This window comes from Gymnoscopelus microlampas (assembly GCF_963454915.1).
Source record: "Gymnoscopelus microlampas genome assembly, chromosome: 14".
In the NCBI taxonomy this organism is placed as follows: Eukaryota; Metazoa; Chordata; class Actinopteri; order Myctophiformes; family Myctophidae; genus Gymnoscopelus; species Gymnoscopelus microlampas.
Window position 1 is genome coordinate 49,976,869 of NC_139951.1, and position 17,244 is coordinate 49,994,112.

Here is a 17,244-nt window from a genome sequence, read left to right on the forward strand (position 1 = left end):
ACACTTTAATAAAATTGAATTGAATTGAATTGAATAGTTAGAACGGTTTATGTTAAACAGTGATCACAAGGAGAAAAAATTACAAGGAGAAAATAAGGTTTCAGTTTCGTCATTAGAACGAGGGCTGATGGCATCGGCAAAACCGGATCCCGATTAATTCTGTTTCCGGTGGTGTTACAATGAAATGGTCCGTGTCGAAAATTTAAAAAAATGTTTTTTTTCGAAAAAAAGGAAAAAGCACCACAGCCCGTAGGCTACGGGATCGGCGCTTTACGGTTGGATTTATCGGCCCGTAGGCTACGGGCCCGGCGGTCAGAGTGTTAACAGACGTTTGTTTGGTGCCACGCTATGATTAACGAAAAAAACATCACATGGATGCACATGGGACGTATCATCAGTGTTGTAGCCTGGGGTCATAGGATGTTTCAGGTCTCGCAACAGCATACACCCTCGCCCGGGTGACCCAGCCAGGGTTGATCAAGCCCTGACTTACGTCCCAGGTAGCTACCCACGGTCAGTCCTCTTAGGGAAAGACAGGGCCACTCAATACGCTTGTCCGGAACTACTCTGCCGGGACTGGGGGAGAGGAGAGGCTCTGTGACACGTGGAGGGGCTACAGGCTCTGTGGGTGCAGCCTCCTGGCCGGGCTCCTCCTCCTCCTCCGTCTCACCAGGTCCAGGACCTGAGCGTTGCACCAGACCCCCCCCCCCCCCGCCCCCCCGCTCCAAACATTTCATTCTGGTGTGATGGTGTCTTGGGCCGTGGTGGTCCTGCAGGCTCCCCTACACTCCGTCTGCCGTCTACACCATTTGTACCACTCTCAGAGTTACAGACCCATAAGGGTCCATTTGGTGCCTAATCTATCATTTAGCTGGGGACCACCTGGAACCCCCTCAAGTACCCCTGGGGGTCCCCGGACCCCACTTTGAGAACCAATGCCCTAGCGGGTCCTCAGAGTTACTACAGGGGGTCCGCCAAATCTTTGTGTGATATGATTTTTTTTTTTTTTACATTAACCACTTGAACCCTAGCATCCCTTTTCTGAGGAGAACTTTAGCCAAAAATAGCAGATCTACAAGCTCTCAATGCCTCGCGCTGCGAGGCGTTGAGAGCTTGTAGATCGGCTATTTTTGGCAAAGAGGCTATAGGTGTAGAGGGAAAAAAAGAGCAGACCACGTAAACAAAAAAAGTTGAATATGAAACACAATTTTATGCAATATAGAGTAGGGGGTCCCTGCTTCATCTCTCTCTCAGCTAGGGGGTCCTTGGGCTGAAAACGTTGAAGACCCCTGATACAGGTCATCTGCTAGTTTAGAAACATCTTGAAAATGTGTGTGTGTGTGTGTGTGTGTGTGTGTGTGTGTGTGTGTGTGTGTGTGTGTGTGTGTGTGTGTGTGTGTGTGTGTGTGTGTGTGACTCACAGTGTGTTGCTGTGGTGTTTGTGTGTGTTTGTGGAGGCTCAGGTCCTCTCTCTCCGTCACACTGGTCTGAGAATGTCCGTCTCGCCTCTCCGTATCCTGGCAACCACAGCTGATGGGCGCCGTGGCAACGCTCTGGTGTACACGCACGCACGCACGCACGCACGCACGCACGCACGCACGCACAGACACAGACACAGACACACACACACACACACACACACACACACACACACAGTCATCATTTCCAGGAATACTTTTTACTGCAGCAAAAAGAAAGTCATTAGAATAGAGTGTGTGTGTGTGTGTGCGTGTGCGTGTGTGTGTGTGTGTGTGTGTGTGTGTGTGTGTGTGTGTAACCCACCAGTGTGTGTGTGAGCTGTGCGATTGTTCGGTCTCTACTCCTCAGCTCCTCTCTGAGGCGCTGCACCTCCTGCATTAACTCCTCTATCTGAGGAGAGGAGAGGAGAGGAGAGATAAAGGTACCTCTGGAGCTTGTTCACTGATGTCAGGACAGCAGAGTCACTGATGTCGGGACAGCAGAGACACTGATGTCGGGACAGCAGAGTCACTGATGTCGGGACAGCAGAGACACTGATGTCGGGACAGCAGAGACACTGATGTCGGGACAGCAGAGACACTGATGTCGGGACAGCAGAGACACTGATGTCGGGACAGCAGAGACACTGATGTCGGGACAGCAGAGACACTGATGTCGGGACAGCAGAGACACTGATGTCGGGACAGCAGAGTCACTGATGTCGGGACAGCAGAGTCACTGATGTCGGGACAGCAGAGTCACTGATGTCGGGACAGCAGAGTCACTGATGTCGGGACAGCAGAGACACTGATGTCGGGACAGCAGAGACACTGATGTCGGGACAGCAGAGACACTGATGTCGGGACAGCAGAGACACTGATGTCGGGACAGCAGAGACACTGATGTCGGGACAGCAGAGTCACTGATGTCGGGACAGCAGAGACACTGATGTCGGGACAGCAGAGTCACTGATGTCGGGACAGCAGAGACACTGATGTCGGGACAGCAGAGACACTGATGTCGGGACAGCAGAGACACTGATGTCGGGACAGCAGAGACACTGATGTCGGGACAGCAGAGACACTGATGTCGGGACAGCAGAGACACTGATGTCGGGACAGCAGAGACACTGATGTCGGGACAGCAGAGACACTGATGTCGGGACAGCAGAGACACTGATGTCGGGACAGCAGAGTCACTGATGTCGGGACAGCAGAGTCACTGATGTCGGGACAGCAGAGACACTGATGTCGGGACAGCAGAGACACTGATGTCAGGACAGCAGAGACACTGATGTCAGGACAGCAGAGTCACTGATGTCAGGACAGCAGAGACACTGATGTCAGGACAGCAAAGTCACTGATGTCAGGACAGCAGAGTCACTGATGTCAGGACAGCAGAGACACTGATGTCAGGACAGCAGAGTCACTGATGTCAGGACAGCAGAGTCACTGATGTCGGGACAGCAGAGACACTGATGTCAGGACAGCAGAGTCACTGCCCATCTTTCACCGCAGGCTGAAAACCCACCTCTTCAGGAAACACTACCCTTCCTCTTTGCCTGGCCTACTTGTTGTTAACTAGTTGTACGAACTCTTGTTTTATTGTTGTATTGTTTTATTGGATCTTGTTTAGTCGATACACTTATTTGTTTTAGCTCGTGCTCATTTGATTTTGCTATTTTGTCTCATCTGTTTAAGGAAATAGGAAGCTGATATATATCACTTTTATCTTAGCGCTAGGTATACTCTTGGTTGCTTGTTTTTTGCAGGAAATGGACTTCAGACTTCTGGTGATTAGTAGTTTAGTTCCCTACCTATGTTGAATGCACTTATTGTAAGTCGCTTTGGATAAAAGCATCTGCTAAATGACTGTAATGTAATGTACATATTGTGTAGTTACACACCTGTGTGTTCAAATATATATTGTGTAGTTACACACCTGTGTGTTCAAATATATATTGTGTAGTTACACACCTGTGTGCACTGTGGCTCTGTGGTCAGCGTTTCCTCATCATCATCATCATCACACTCCTCTTCCTGCACACACACACACACACACACACACACACACACACACACACACACACACACACACACACACACACACACACACACACACAGTCAGCATTTCCATGAAAACGTTTTACTGCTATAAGAGACATTAGAAAAGAGAGTGTGTGTGCGTTTGTGCTGAGTGTGTGCTGAGTGTGTGCTGAGTGTGTGCTGAGTGTGTGTGTGTGTGTGTGTGTGTGTGTGTGTGTGTGTGGTGGGGGGGGGGGTATGGGGCTGGATCAATGTCATTAATGCCAGCTCTGTGTGACTCATCCACATGATTTGATGCCTGCGCTCAACTCAACAAATAGACGTCTCATGTACTTTCACATTGACTCAAAGTGACTACGCGTGGCCGTGTACCATGTACGCGCTACGCGTAGTCACATACATGCACGCGCTACGCGTGGCCGTGTACCATGTACGCGCTACGCGTGGCCGTGTACCATGTACGCGCTACGCGTGGCCGTGTACCATGTACGCGCTACGCGTGGCCGTGTACCATGTACGCGCTACGCGTGGCCGTGTACCATGTACGCGCTACGCGTGGCCGTGTACCATGTACGCGCTACGCGTGGCCGTGTACCATGTACGCGGGAGGCTACGCATAGCGTGAGGCTACGCATACGCATTTTTTGTTCCAATAATGTGTTTTGCTAAATTAGACCTGCTGGTGGCGCTATAACAGGCCAATTTGAAAAGGGTGGCATTTCTTTCTCGGCCTAGTGGGAATGTGCGTGCACAATTTCACGGAAATCGCATATGGAAAATCTGAGAGATCCATGTTGATCACATGACTACAGAGATCACATGACTATAGAGATCACATGACTATAGAGATACTGTGTACTAATTTGCGTGCTGTTTGGATAAAATCTGTAGGAGTAATATTAAAAAAATGTGTTTTGCACATATCGGCCTCCTGGTGGCGCTCTAAAAGGCAGATGTGAAAAATGCATGGTAAAGGTCTTTCCTTGGCCTCTAGGGAGAGTGTGTGCAAAGTTTCACGCAGATCGGTGCAGTTATAGGTAAAAACACAAATGGCCTGATATAGCGCCACCATGAGGCTGATTTGAACATTTTCAAGTGGCATTTCTTCCTCTGTGTAGTGGGAATTTGCGTGCAGAATTTCACGGGAATCGCATGCTGCCTTGATGATTTGAGGCATTTTGTTCAAAACAAACCAATACCGCAAACTTTGGAAGCCAATTTTAGCCAATCAGGATGGAATATGGAAAATCGGACAGATCCGTGTTGATCCACCTGATTCGGATGCTATCAATGCATTGAATGGGACATTATCACCTTTTATTAGACCACTGAATGGGCGAAGTAGAAGACCTACTTACCTACCCGCCATTTATCAGACCATTCATTGGGTGTTATCAAGACATACTGACCTACCAACGGAGATGACTTAAATAGTTCAGTTTCGGTTTTGGTTGTTTTGGTTTGGGACCATGACGGAGGCGCACAGTCTCAGGCGAACTGGAGCCCCGCGAAGGACCACCGAGGGAGCTAAAGCGACCGAGTTGCCTTCCTGAACGGTGCGACGTTCGCCTGAGCCTACTCAGCGCCGTTGGAGTTATTATGTACCGATAGGCACAGAATCGTAAATATTGTTGTGGGGACTGCTCCTCCTCCAAAGTAGGTCAGTAGCTCCTGATTACGCCCAATGAATGGTCTGACAAATCGCGGGTAGGTCCGTGTATCGCCTACTCCTCACCTACTCGCCCCATTCAATGGTCTGATAAAACGTGATAATCTCCCATTCAATGCATTGATAGCATTCGAAGCCGGTGGTTGATCACATTACGGACACACGGACGGACGGACGGACAGACATATGCAAAACATACTCTCGGAGACAATAAGACATTTAGTCCAGAGGCCAACACTGATATTTTCACAAATTGGTACCACCGGTGACCGTAAAGTTTTTGTATTTTTGTCTTCCTACATGTCTCTAGTTTATATTTTGGTATGATAACCCTTCCAATCTTGTAGCTTAATGGCAGTTATCACTACCTACCGGCTAATGTATCCGGTAGGAGACACAAAGTAAAATCTTTGTGTCTCCTACCGGAAATACACCCGGGCATCAAATTATTGCGACAAAAAACAAAATATATCCATGTATTCAAGGCTTCATGGGGTGTGCAATTGATAACTTCTAAGATTTTTGGTGTTTGCAAAAAGACTGCTTTCCATAAGCTTGTAAAAGTTGACCCTCTTTCGGTTATCATACCAAAATATAAACTAGAGACATGTAGGAAGACAAAAATACAAAAACTTTACGGTCACCTTAGGTGGTACCAAAATATGGCTTGGCCCCTGGACTAATTGATCCAGCCCCGTAGTGTGCCTGTATGTGTGTGTGTGTGTGTGTGTGTGTGTGTGTGTGTGTGTGTGCGTGCGTGCGTGTGTGTGTGTGTGTACCTGTAGCAGTATTTTCTGCAGGTGTTCCAGATGTTCTCTCACAGCAGAACAGTCTTCGGCGAGTTCCTCCACGTCCTCCAAACCCAACGCCACACTGGGGCCGGTACCAGAGGACACACTGAGGCCGGTACCAGAGGACACACTGAGGCCGGTACCAGAGGACACACTGAGGCCGGTACCAGAGGACACACTGAGGCCGGTACCAGAGGACACACTGGGGCCACTGGGGCCAGTACCAGAGGACACACTGGGGCCACTGGGGCCAGTACCAGAGGACACACTGGGGCCACTGGGGCCGGTACCAGAGGACACACTGAGGCCGGTACCAGAGGACACACTGGGGCCGGTACCAGAGGACACACTGGGGCCAGTACCAGAGCACACACTGGTACCAGTACCAGAGGACAAACTGGGGCCGGTACCAGGTGACACACTGGGGCCACTGGGGCCGGTACCAGAGGACAAACTGGGGCCGGTACCAGAGGACACACTGGTACCAGTACCAGAGGACAAACTGGGGCCGGTACCAGAGGACACACTGGGGCCAGTACCAGGTGACAAGCCCAGACTGGTACCGGTATCAGGTGACAGGCTGGTACCAGTACAAAGGGAGAGTCCCACACTGGTGCCAGTACCAGAGGACACAATGGTAGCGGTACCAGGTGACAGACCCAGACTGGTCCCCCCAGTACCAGGGGACAGACTGGTCCCAGTACCAGGGGACAGACTGGTCCCAGTACCAGGGGACAGACTGGTCCCAGTACCAGGGGACAGACTGGTAGAAGGAGACAGACAGGGTGACCTGAGGAGTAGAACACATGACAGAGCTGAGCTCTCCTGACCTACAGACATGTTTTTAGTCTTCAGGTCTCATTGAGACCTGAAGACGATTCTATATGTAAAACCTATGTTTCTATATCAGTGGTGCTCAAACTTTTTCATGTCAAGGACCCCCAAAATTATATGTATTTGCCCGCGGACCCCCATCAAAATATTGTGTTCCAGGGACCCCGCCAGAAACAAAGATTTGAGTTAAAAATGTTCGCTTTAGAAATACAGTGGGGCAAAAAAGTATTTAGCCAGCCACTATTGTGCAAGTTCTCCCACTTAAAAAGATGAGAGAGGCCTGTAATTTTCAACATAGTTATAACTCGACTATGAGAGACAAAGTGAGGGGAAAAAATCCAGAAAATCACATTGTCTGATTTTTAAAGAATTTATTTGCAAATTATGAGGAAAATAAGTATTTGCTCAATAACAAAAGTTCATCTCAATACTTTGTTATATACCCTTTGTTGGCAATGACAGAGGTCAAACGTTTTCTGTAAGTCTTCACAAGGTTACCACACACTGTTGCTGGTATGTTGGCCCATTCCTCCATGCAGATCTCCTCTAGAGCAGCGATGTTTCGGGGCTGCCGCTGAGCAACACGGACGTTCAAATCCCTCCAAAGATTTTCTATGGGGTTGAGATCTGGAGACTGGCTAGGCCACTCCAGGACCTTGAAATGCTTCTTACGAAGCCACTCCTTCGTTGCCCGGGCGGTGTGTTTGGGATCATTGTCATGCTGAAAGACCTAGCCACGTTTCATCTTCAATGCCCTTGCTGATGGAAGGAGGTTTTCACTCAAAATCTCACGATACATGGCCCCATTCATTATTCCCTTTACACGGATCAGTCGTCCTGGTCCCTTTGCAGAAAAACAGCCCCAAAGCATTATGTTTCCACCCCCATGCTTCATAGTAGGTATGGTGTTCTTTGGTTGCAACTCAGCATTCTTTCTCCTCCAAACACGAGAAGTTGAGTTTCTACCAAAAAGTTCTATTTTGGTTTCATCTGAACCAAATGGACCCTAACGGGTCCATTTGGTTCCATTTGTACACTCTCAGAGTTAAATTAACATCGATTTTACAATATGAATTGGGGTCCCAGAGGTATAAATGCCATTAAATGGGGGTCCGTAGCCTAATGCATGTTAAACTGGGGGTCCTTGAAATGAAAATGGTCGAGAATCACTGCTAGAGAGCCATAAAAACCTTCTCTTATTGGGGTCCCTGGCGTATCTTTTCGAATGGGGGTCCGTGGGGTAATAAGCGTCTATTTGGGGGTCCTTGACATGAAAGAGTTTGAGAACCACTGCTTTAAAGTGACTATGCGTAGTCGCATACATGTGCGCGACTACGCGTGGCCGTGTACCATGTATGCGGGAGGCTAAGCATAGCGTGTACCATGTACGCGTACGTGTTTTGAGGGGCTCGCCGGATGGAGGCGGCAGTGGCTCAGGGGTAGAGTGGCCGGGTAGAGTGAACTGGAAAACCGCAAGGTTCCCAGTTCGATCCTGGGCTGGGGCGCTCCCCTAGAGTTAGTGTAGAAGTGTCCTTGAGCAAGACGCTGAACCCCTAATTGCTCCTGATGAGCAGGTTGGTGCCTTGCATGGTTTCCTCCGCCATCGGTGTATGAATGTGTGTGTGAATGGGTTAATGGCACAATCATTGTTAAGCGCTTCGGATAGAAGCGCTATATAAATGCACCATTTATGGATCGTTGTGAAGGAATGGAGCCACCGCAGCTCTGACAACGATCAGAGGATGAAGCCTCTCAGTCTCTGGTAAACCATCCCAGTCGAACGTGAATTCACGTTATCATGTGTCGAAAACAAAAAAAAAAGTGGAAGGGCCAATCGCCGTCTGTCAATCACAGGGGCCGCCCTGAGCGCAGACGCCGATTGGCTGATTCCACATCTTGGTTTCCGCTTAACGCCCACCCAGCGCTTTGGGGCCAGACCGGTCTGCAGAAATCCCACTGGGATGGTTTACCAGGCTAGACTCCTCCCACTGGGATGGTTTACCAGGCTAGACTCCTCCCACTGGGATGGTTTACCAGGCTAGACTCCTCCCACTGGGATGGTTTACCAGGCTAGACTCCTCCTTCCCGCTTCCATTTCATCTTTATAGTCGCGCAAATAGGTCACAAATATAGGCCACTACAGTACATACTAGTAAATATATATATAGACCACTACAGTACATTACTACTTGCTCGGAACGATGTCAATCCGTAGTTATATCACCTCCCTTTTCCGAGGAAATCTTCGGAGGTCGGAATGGCCCTTAGGTGTGCAGATAGGAACACCTGCACAAATCAGTCTTGTTAGGCATGTTGCTATGGCAACGCTTTTTGCCGTGTGTGTGATTACACACCAGCCTATATAAGATGTCGCACGGTGTTGGAAATGACCGTAGACGTCAAGAGAGCGACAGAGACGGGCGTGAGGACCTGAGGACAGAGAGACCCACAGACAAAGAGACGGAGAGACTTGGTCCACGAGGGAGTAGACAGAGTGGTGATGATGTGGCACTGGACCGTTTCCAAAAAAAGAGCTACAGATGGACTCTATCATGCTGTTGTAGCAGTGAGGAACAAACTCTATTCCTTTGGATGCTTAGATGGAGGGATCCGCAAAAACACCATGGATCGGATGGATGTCCAAGTCTTAAACACGGTGTCTTTATGCTGGAGGAAATTGCCTCCACTGACACCTGGAAGAGGAGAACGTCACCTTGAGGTTCCCTCCAAGCGCTGTGGCCACTCAGCTGTGCTGGTAGAAGATATAGTCTATGTCTGGGGAGGATACTGGGGAGGGGAGTTCTACAACGTGCTTTATGCATTTGATGTTGACGCCCACAGATGGTTGAAACCCAGGGTTTATGGGACTGTTCCTAAGGGGGTGTTCTACCACTCAGCCTGTGTGTTGGAGAAGGTCATGTTTATCCATGGAGGATACAACAACCTGACTGGATGGACTAATGACATCTACAAGTTGGACACCAGCACAATGGTCTGGTCTTTAATTAACACCAGAGGAACTCCACCACCTGGTTCATCACATCACTCTGCCACCATCATCGGGACAAAGATGTTTGTATTTGGGGGCCAAGGGGACCAGTGGGTCTACTACAACACCATCGGAGTGTTTGACACAGAGACCAACTGCTGGCTGAACACACCTTCTACACAGCTTCTTCCAAAAGGACGCAGGGGTCATTCAGCCTTTACCTACAATGGAGAGCTGTACATATTTGGTGGCTACAACAATAACCAGACCTTCAGTGATCTGTGGAGATTCAGTCCATACACCTTCTCCTGGAGGAAGGCTAAGGCCAAGGGGAAAGGACCGTCTAAGATGTATCATATGTGCTGTTGCATGATGGGAGATCGTATCATCCTCTCTGGAGGATACAAAATAGATGGGACTACCACTGATGATCTGTATATCTTAGACTCAAGTCCTAGTCTTAAGACACTATGTAAGCTAGCAGTTATTCAGTACGGTGTGGAGCAGTCTGAATTCCCACACAACATCAGGTGGGAACTTACAGCCATGACGACCGTCAGAAAACGGAAGAATAACACACGTGTGCTCTCTGCCGACAAGCCCACTAAAAAGAAAAAATGGAACAAATATAAATGAGCCCACTAAGAATTTAATAATAGTTATTATATATATGAGCCCAATATTGCGTATCGTATCGTGAAATCGTGTCACCCCTAGACGGCATGCGGGAGCAGTATGAGTGAAATGTTTGGATCGGGGGGAGTTTGGTGCAACGCTCAGGTCCTGGACCTGGTGAGACGAAGGAGGGGCCCGGACAGGGGCCCATCCACAGAGCCTAGTCCCTCCACCTGCCAGAGCCTCCCCTGGTCCTGGCAGAGTAGTTCCGGAGAAGCAGATTGAGTGACCCTGTCTTTCCCTCAGAGGACTGACTGTGGGTTGCTACTGGGACGTGAGTCGGGGCTTGATCAACCCCGGCTGGGTGACCTGGGGGAGGGGAGGGAAACACCCGATGACCCCAGGCTACAACACTGATGATACGTCCTCGGTGCATCCATGTGATAATTTCCTTATAGTCCTCACTGATTCAGGAATACAAAATAAAATTTAAAAAAGGGTTTTCCGTTATATCCATGAATATGTGTAAAATCGTTTCCCGTACGTCCAGGTGTTGGTATAGCAAGAAGCTGCAGTCCGGTAGGCCTACTTTATTTAGTCACAACCGTGGACATGGTAGCTGTTACACTGCTATATGTGTTAGTTGTCCAATTCTGTGACCTGCCGTCATTGCAGTGATGGCAGGACGCAACGGACATAATTCGGTAGGTAACCAAATGTGGTGTAACACGCGACACACGCGGGCCTGCTTTTGACCCACTGAAACCACCTCAAGGTCCCCTGGGGGTTCCCGGACCCCACTTTGAGAACCACTGGTCGAGTATACTGATTTTTTTTTTATCTAGCTGAGACATAAAAATCCTCAACACATTGACTGAAAAACTTAAAACATTGTTTTTTTATCCCCTTGCCAGCGTTTATTACCTTAAATAGACGATCTTTGCAAAGTCGTGGAAGCCACGTTGTGTACACAAATGTAAAAAAAAGAGTGTCCGTGGGGTGGGGTAGAGTCCTGTGTTTCCACTGGAACAATAACATTTCTACCGCAATCCGCCATTGTGGAGCTATGGCCCGTTGAAAATGGCTGGTTTTTGGATCACAAAAAACAAGACCAGGAGACCTGGTTCTGCCAGACCCAGAATAAATTCCTAGGCCGGACTTCACATGACGTGTCAGCCTGTGTCCCTTTTATGCCCATGTATGGAGAAAAGAGGGACAGACCGAGGTTCCTTTTATGCCCATGTATGGACGAAAGGGGGACAGACAAAGCCTCATGTAGGCCGACCCCCTGGGTCTGGCAAAAGGAATCTGAGATATAAGTGTTTTTCTAAAAATCATAACGTTGGAGCGGACGGACGTGACGTTTTCTTGGGATGGCGTCACATCCGTCTATTTCTTCTCTCAGCGTCGAGGGATCATTCATAAGCTGTGTTAGAGCGCCCTCTTGTGGAAATTTTCAAAAACAATAATAATTGGGAAATAGGCAGGCAATGTGTTCATCCAGAAAAACAATGACTTTTTCCTTCTTTTTTTTCTTCACATTGTAATAACACAAATGGGTCCCATGGGGTCCCTGGCACAACATATGTTTCAGATGGGGATACATATTGACGTGTGTCATGGAGGTTTGGGGTCACCTGTCAGGAAGTCCACCCAGAAACAGGTGCTCATCCCTGGGTGAGTCCGTCCTCTGGTTCCCTGGAGACTCTGTCAGCCGGTAGTGCAGATCACTGAGAGAGAGAGAGAGAGAGAGAGAGAGACAGAGAGAGAGAGAGAGAGAGAGAGAGAGAGAGAGAGAGAGAGAGAGAGAGAGAGAGAGAGAGGGAGAGGGAGAGGAGAGGGAGAGGGAGAGGGAGAGGAGAGAGAGAGAGAGAGAGAGAGAGAGAGAGAGAGGGAGAGGGAGAGGGAGAGGGAGAGAGAGAGAGAGAGAGAGAGAGAGAGAGAGAGAGAGAGAGAGAGAGAGAGAGAGAGAGAGAGAGAGGGAGAGGGAGAGGAGGGAGAGGGAGAGGGAGAGGGAGAGGGAGAGGAGAGAGAGAGAGGAGAGAGGGAGAGGGAGAGAGGAGAGAGAGAGAGAGAGAGAGGAGAGAGAGAGAGAGAGAGAGAGAGAGAGAGAGGGAGAGGGAGAGGGAGAGAGAGAGAGAGAGGGAGAGGGAGAGGGAGAGAGAGAGAGAGAGAGAGAGAGAGAGAGAGAGAGAGAGAGAGACAGACAGACAGACAGACAGACAGACAGACAGACAGAGAGACAGACAGAGACAGAGAGAGACAGACAGAGAGAGACAGACAGACAGAGACAGAGAATTGATCAGATATAACATCGTCTCTGTCAGGTGTAAACCTCATATGTCAGGATTTTTTTTTGTTTTTTTTCAGTATTCAAATTCCAAAATAGCAAAAGTAGCAGATCTACAAGCTCGAAACGCCCGTCGCAAGTTGATGATGTCATTTGTCCATGTGTGGTCTAGCCCTATGGAATGCAAAAAACAACTTGATACGTCGTAATGTTGTTAACTCATTCACTGCCAATGAAGTCTTTTGCAACTTTTTAAATTTGTATTTTGTTCACAGAACCAGGAGATAACGTCATCCAAAGTTTTATCGCTACATTCACTTCCTGGTTAAAGTATTTGGGAAATATTCTGTATCTGGGCTCCTGTGCTTTACTGTGTATTTTTGGCGAGACGTGCTATTTTCAACGGCCTATAACAAGCGAACGGGGGGTCACAATTTTCATTGATTGATTGATTGAAATTTGTATTAGGCAAAATAATGCAAAACAACACAGTTACATTTGACTAAAAGGTCCGGCCAACAAGGTCGGTCCTTGCGGACTTGTTTCCGTTGGGGTCCTTGAATTAATCTCATAGACATACATAGTGGCAACCAAACAGTTCAAATCAACATAAAAATACAGAGAAAAAATATCACTATGTACAAAAAAGAAAAAAAGCATGGACAATAAAAAATATATACAAAAAGAGGGGGGGTCGTCTGTCTACAGGGAAACTGGTACTACCTCCTCTTTTGGCCTCCAGAAAGATGAGTTTTTAGGGCTGTTTTAAATGAGACCAGCCATGATTATTTTTTTTTTGGGCGGAATCACAGGGAAACCCTCAGTGATTAGCAACCATCAGGGGATGGATCATACGGGATATAAATATTCTGTGACTACTTGAAAAAGTAAGAAAATCGAAAAATGGCTGGCAGTCTGGGCTTTTTGGGCCATTTAGTTAATATGAGCATCAATAAATATTTTAAATGTATCTTTTTGCACATGCATTCCATTACATCATCAACTTGCAACTTTTGAGTAAAAGATTAACTCTTTGTAAAATAAACAAAATATTGAAGGTGTTTAAAGAAACATTTGTTTTGTTATAGAGGGCAATTATAATGTATTACGGCATATTTGGCTTATTAGCCAGGGATCCTTTTGAAGGTAATGGCATCCGGCACAGTGATAACGCCCAAACCACACCTCTGCATAAGGTAACGGGTAGAACAGGTGTTTAGCCCGTTGCGCACTCCTAAATCCTCAAACAGTGGGTTCAGCCAGTATGGTCCTGAATAGGGCCCTTAACACATCGCGTGCCAATCGCGTTGATCAACGCGAACCTAAATAATTGCGCAACGTGCCAGTCGCGTAGATCTACGCGAAGTGGTATTTTTTCACATTTCATTGTAGCACCACCGGAAACGGAATGATCCATATCCGGAGATTTTCGTCCCCATCCGCCTCCACTCTAAAGCGGAAACTAAAAGTCGATTTTCTCGTTTGTTGTTTTTCTCATCGCTGATCGCTGTTTAACATTAACCGCTGTAGCTTCAAGATGGCGGATCGCAGATCCAAACGGTCTTCGCTGGGCGTCTCACACAGCTACCCTGTGTGTTTACAAACAGTTGAACGCGTGGTTTTAACGGATTTAGCGATGTCTGTGGCGACGAAAAAAAAAAGTAAAAAACAACAATAAATCGCTGGCACTGGTGAGTATATTATGATATTAAACTCTGGCGGTTAATGTGTTAAGATGCCCTAAGGACCGCTAGGCCAGGCCAGCGGTTCTTGTTAGGATAAGATACAGACCTCAGGTCAGTGCAGAGCTCCTGGCTTTCCCAGCAAAGCTGTGGACCGCTCCACTGAGCCATGTGAGGCAATCCATCTGTGTCTACACACACACACACACACACACACACACACACACACATACATACACATACATACACACACACACGCACACACATATACATACACACACACACACACACACACACACACACACACACACACACACACACACACACACGCACAGGACGACAGTAATTATAAACATATTGACATGCAGTTTATGGGTCATGAGAGTACATCACATAACATGTATTTATTATGTAATTGAATATGTAAATATGTACTTCCTAACATGTATTAATTATGTAATTAAATATGTAAATATGTACTTTCTAACATGTGTTTATTGTGTAATTAAATATGTAAATGTGTATATAATTAAATATGTAAATATGTACTTACTAACATGTATTCATTATGTAATTAAATATGTAAATATGTATGTCATTAAATATGTAAATATGTACTTCCTAACATGTATTTGTTATGTCATTAAATGTGTAAGAATGTAATTATAACACGTATTAATTATGTAATTAAATATGCAATTATTTATTTCCTAACATGTATTAACCCATTAAGATCTGAGCTTGTAGATCTACACACCACTGTGTAGAGAGATGTCTTCTGGGAGATCTACGTCCAGCATGAGGTCATCGTCGTCCAGGTCACATGACTCCAGATGATTCAATATGTCCTGAAGAGACACACATGTAAAGAGACACACATGTAAAGAGACACACGTGTAAAGAGACACACGTGTAAAGAGACACACGTGTAAAGAGACACACGTGTAAAGAGACACACGTGTAAAGAGACACACGTGTAAAGAGACACACGTGTAAAGGGATGATGTCGTGTTGTAGTCCAGGGGCCAACACTGATATTTTCACACATTGGTACCACCTAAGGTGACCGTAAAGTTTTTGTATTTTTGTCTTCCTACATGTCTCTAGTTTATATTTTGGTATGATAACCCTTCCAATCTTGTAGCTTAATGACAGTTATCACTACCTACTGGCTAATGTATCCGGTAGGAGACACAAAGTAGAATCTTTGTGTCTCCTACACCCGGGCATCAAATTATTGCGACAAAAAACCAAAATATATCCATGTATTCAAGGCTTCATGGGGTGTGCAATTGATAACTTCTCAGATTTTTGGTGTTTGCAAAAAGACTGCTTTCCATAAGCTTGTAAAAGTTGACCCTCCTTCGGTCTAGGGTGGTCATAGCTGAATGGGTAGAGAGTCCCCCTGGGAAACTTAAAGGAGGAGTTCACCCAAAAAATGATTTATTTTCTATCAATTGCACACCCCATGAAGCCTTGAATACATGGATATATTTTGTTTTTTGTCGTAATAACTTGATGCCCGGGTGTATTTCCGGTAGGAGACACAAATATTCTACTTTGTGTCTCCTACCGGATACATTAGCCGGTAGGTAGTGATAACTGCCATTAAGCTACAAGATTGGAAGGGTTATCATACCAAAATATAAACTAGAGACATGTAGGAAGACAAAAATACAAAAACTTTACGGTCACCTTAGGTGTAACCAAAATATGTCTTGGCCCCTGGACTATTGTGAGCTTTGTCCATCTGCTATTCTAAAACTTTTCAACCCGATCGTTGCCAATCGCCAAGGGTTTCACTGTGCTTCCACCAAAAGAAACAAAAATGTCATCACGACACACACACACATTTTAACCATTTATTTATGTCCACACACACACACACACACACACACACACACACACACACACACACACACACACACAGTCTTACGATGCTCTTGAGGTCGGAGTCGTAGCTGCCGATGTGTGACGTGTTGGTGTCGGTGTCGTGGTTAGCGCTGCGGTTAGCGCTGTGGTGGCTAGCGGAGAGGACAGCGCCCCCCAGTGGCTCCAGGCCCTCCTCGTCCCAGAGGTACGTCCCACCCGAGCCACAGCTGTCTGAGGGGGACAGCTCCAGAGACCACCCCCCCTAGTGGCAGGAGAGAGAGAGAGAGACACGCACACACATGCGCGCGCACGCACACACACACACACACACACACACACACACACACACACACACACACACACACACACACACAGACATTTGAATTAAAAATGTATATATAAATATTCAAAGATTTGCACACATTTTCACGATTTATTTTCTCCAAAAATAAACAGATCTACAAGCTCATAGTGCGGCACTCGGTGCCGCACTATGAGCTTGTAGATCTGCTATTTTTTAATAGCCAAAGACATCTAAAATGCCACATCCATTTGTGTGTACACCTGTGTTGTGTACATTACATGTTTTTGGTTGGCATTAACTTTGCTATTAATAATAATGTATTTTCAGATCTATAATAAAACAAAACAAACCTGTCCATTGTGTTCTGGTTGGCTGGATCTCCTCCTATCAGAATGTCTGTTCATATCTATGTCACCTCTGTTACCTGGAGAGAGAGAGAGAGAGAGAGAGAGAGAGACAGAGAGAGAGACAGAGAGAGAGAGAGAGAGAGAGAGAGAGAGAGAGAGAGAGAGAGACAGAGAGAGAGACAGAGAGAAAAGATAAGGTAAAATAAACAGAAACATTAATACATAATCATTTAGGTCATTGTGGTGTGAGTGTCGGGGGCAGACACTCACATAAAAAAGTGCTTTGAGAAGTTGCACGTGTGTGTGTGTGTGTGTGTGTGTGTGTGTGTGTGTGCGTGTGTGTGTGTG

The 17,244-nt window shown here is 46.8% G+C and overlaps 1 protein-coding gene across 1 annotated transcript in view; it reads right to left on the reverse strand.

Annotated features, from left to right (window-relative positions):
* The window catches only part of LOC311060287 (uncharacterized protein), a 50,281-nt gene that overhangs the window by 3,104 nt on the left and 29,933 nt on the right, over positions 1-17,244 (reverse strand). Inside the window, exons 8-16 of the mRNA XM_084078423.1 lie at positions 16,900-16,973; positions 16,310-16,507; positions 15,131-15,221; positions 14,483-14,564; positions 12,039-12,131; positions 5,952-6,753; positions 3,435-3,497; positions 1,783-1,869; positions 1,422-1,553 (exon numbers count right to left, since the gene is read on the reverse strand). Of these exons, the coding sequence (XP_083934549.1) occupies positions 1,422-1,553; positions 1,783-1,869; positions 3,435-3,497; positions 5,952-6,753; positions 12,039-12,131; positions 14,483-14,564; positions 15,131-15,221; positions 16,310-16,507; positions 16,900-16,973 (1,622 nt within the window). The remainder of the gene's footprint in view (positions 1-1,421; positions 1,554-1,782; positions 1,870-3,434; positions 3,498-5,951; positions 6,754-12,038; positions 12,132-14,482; positions 14,565-15,130; positions 15,222-16,309; positions 16,508-16,899; positions 16,974-17,244) is intronic.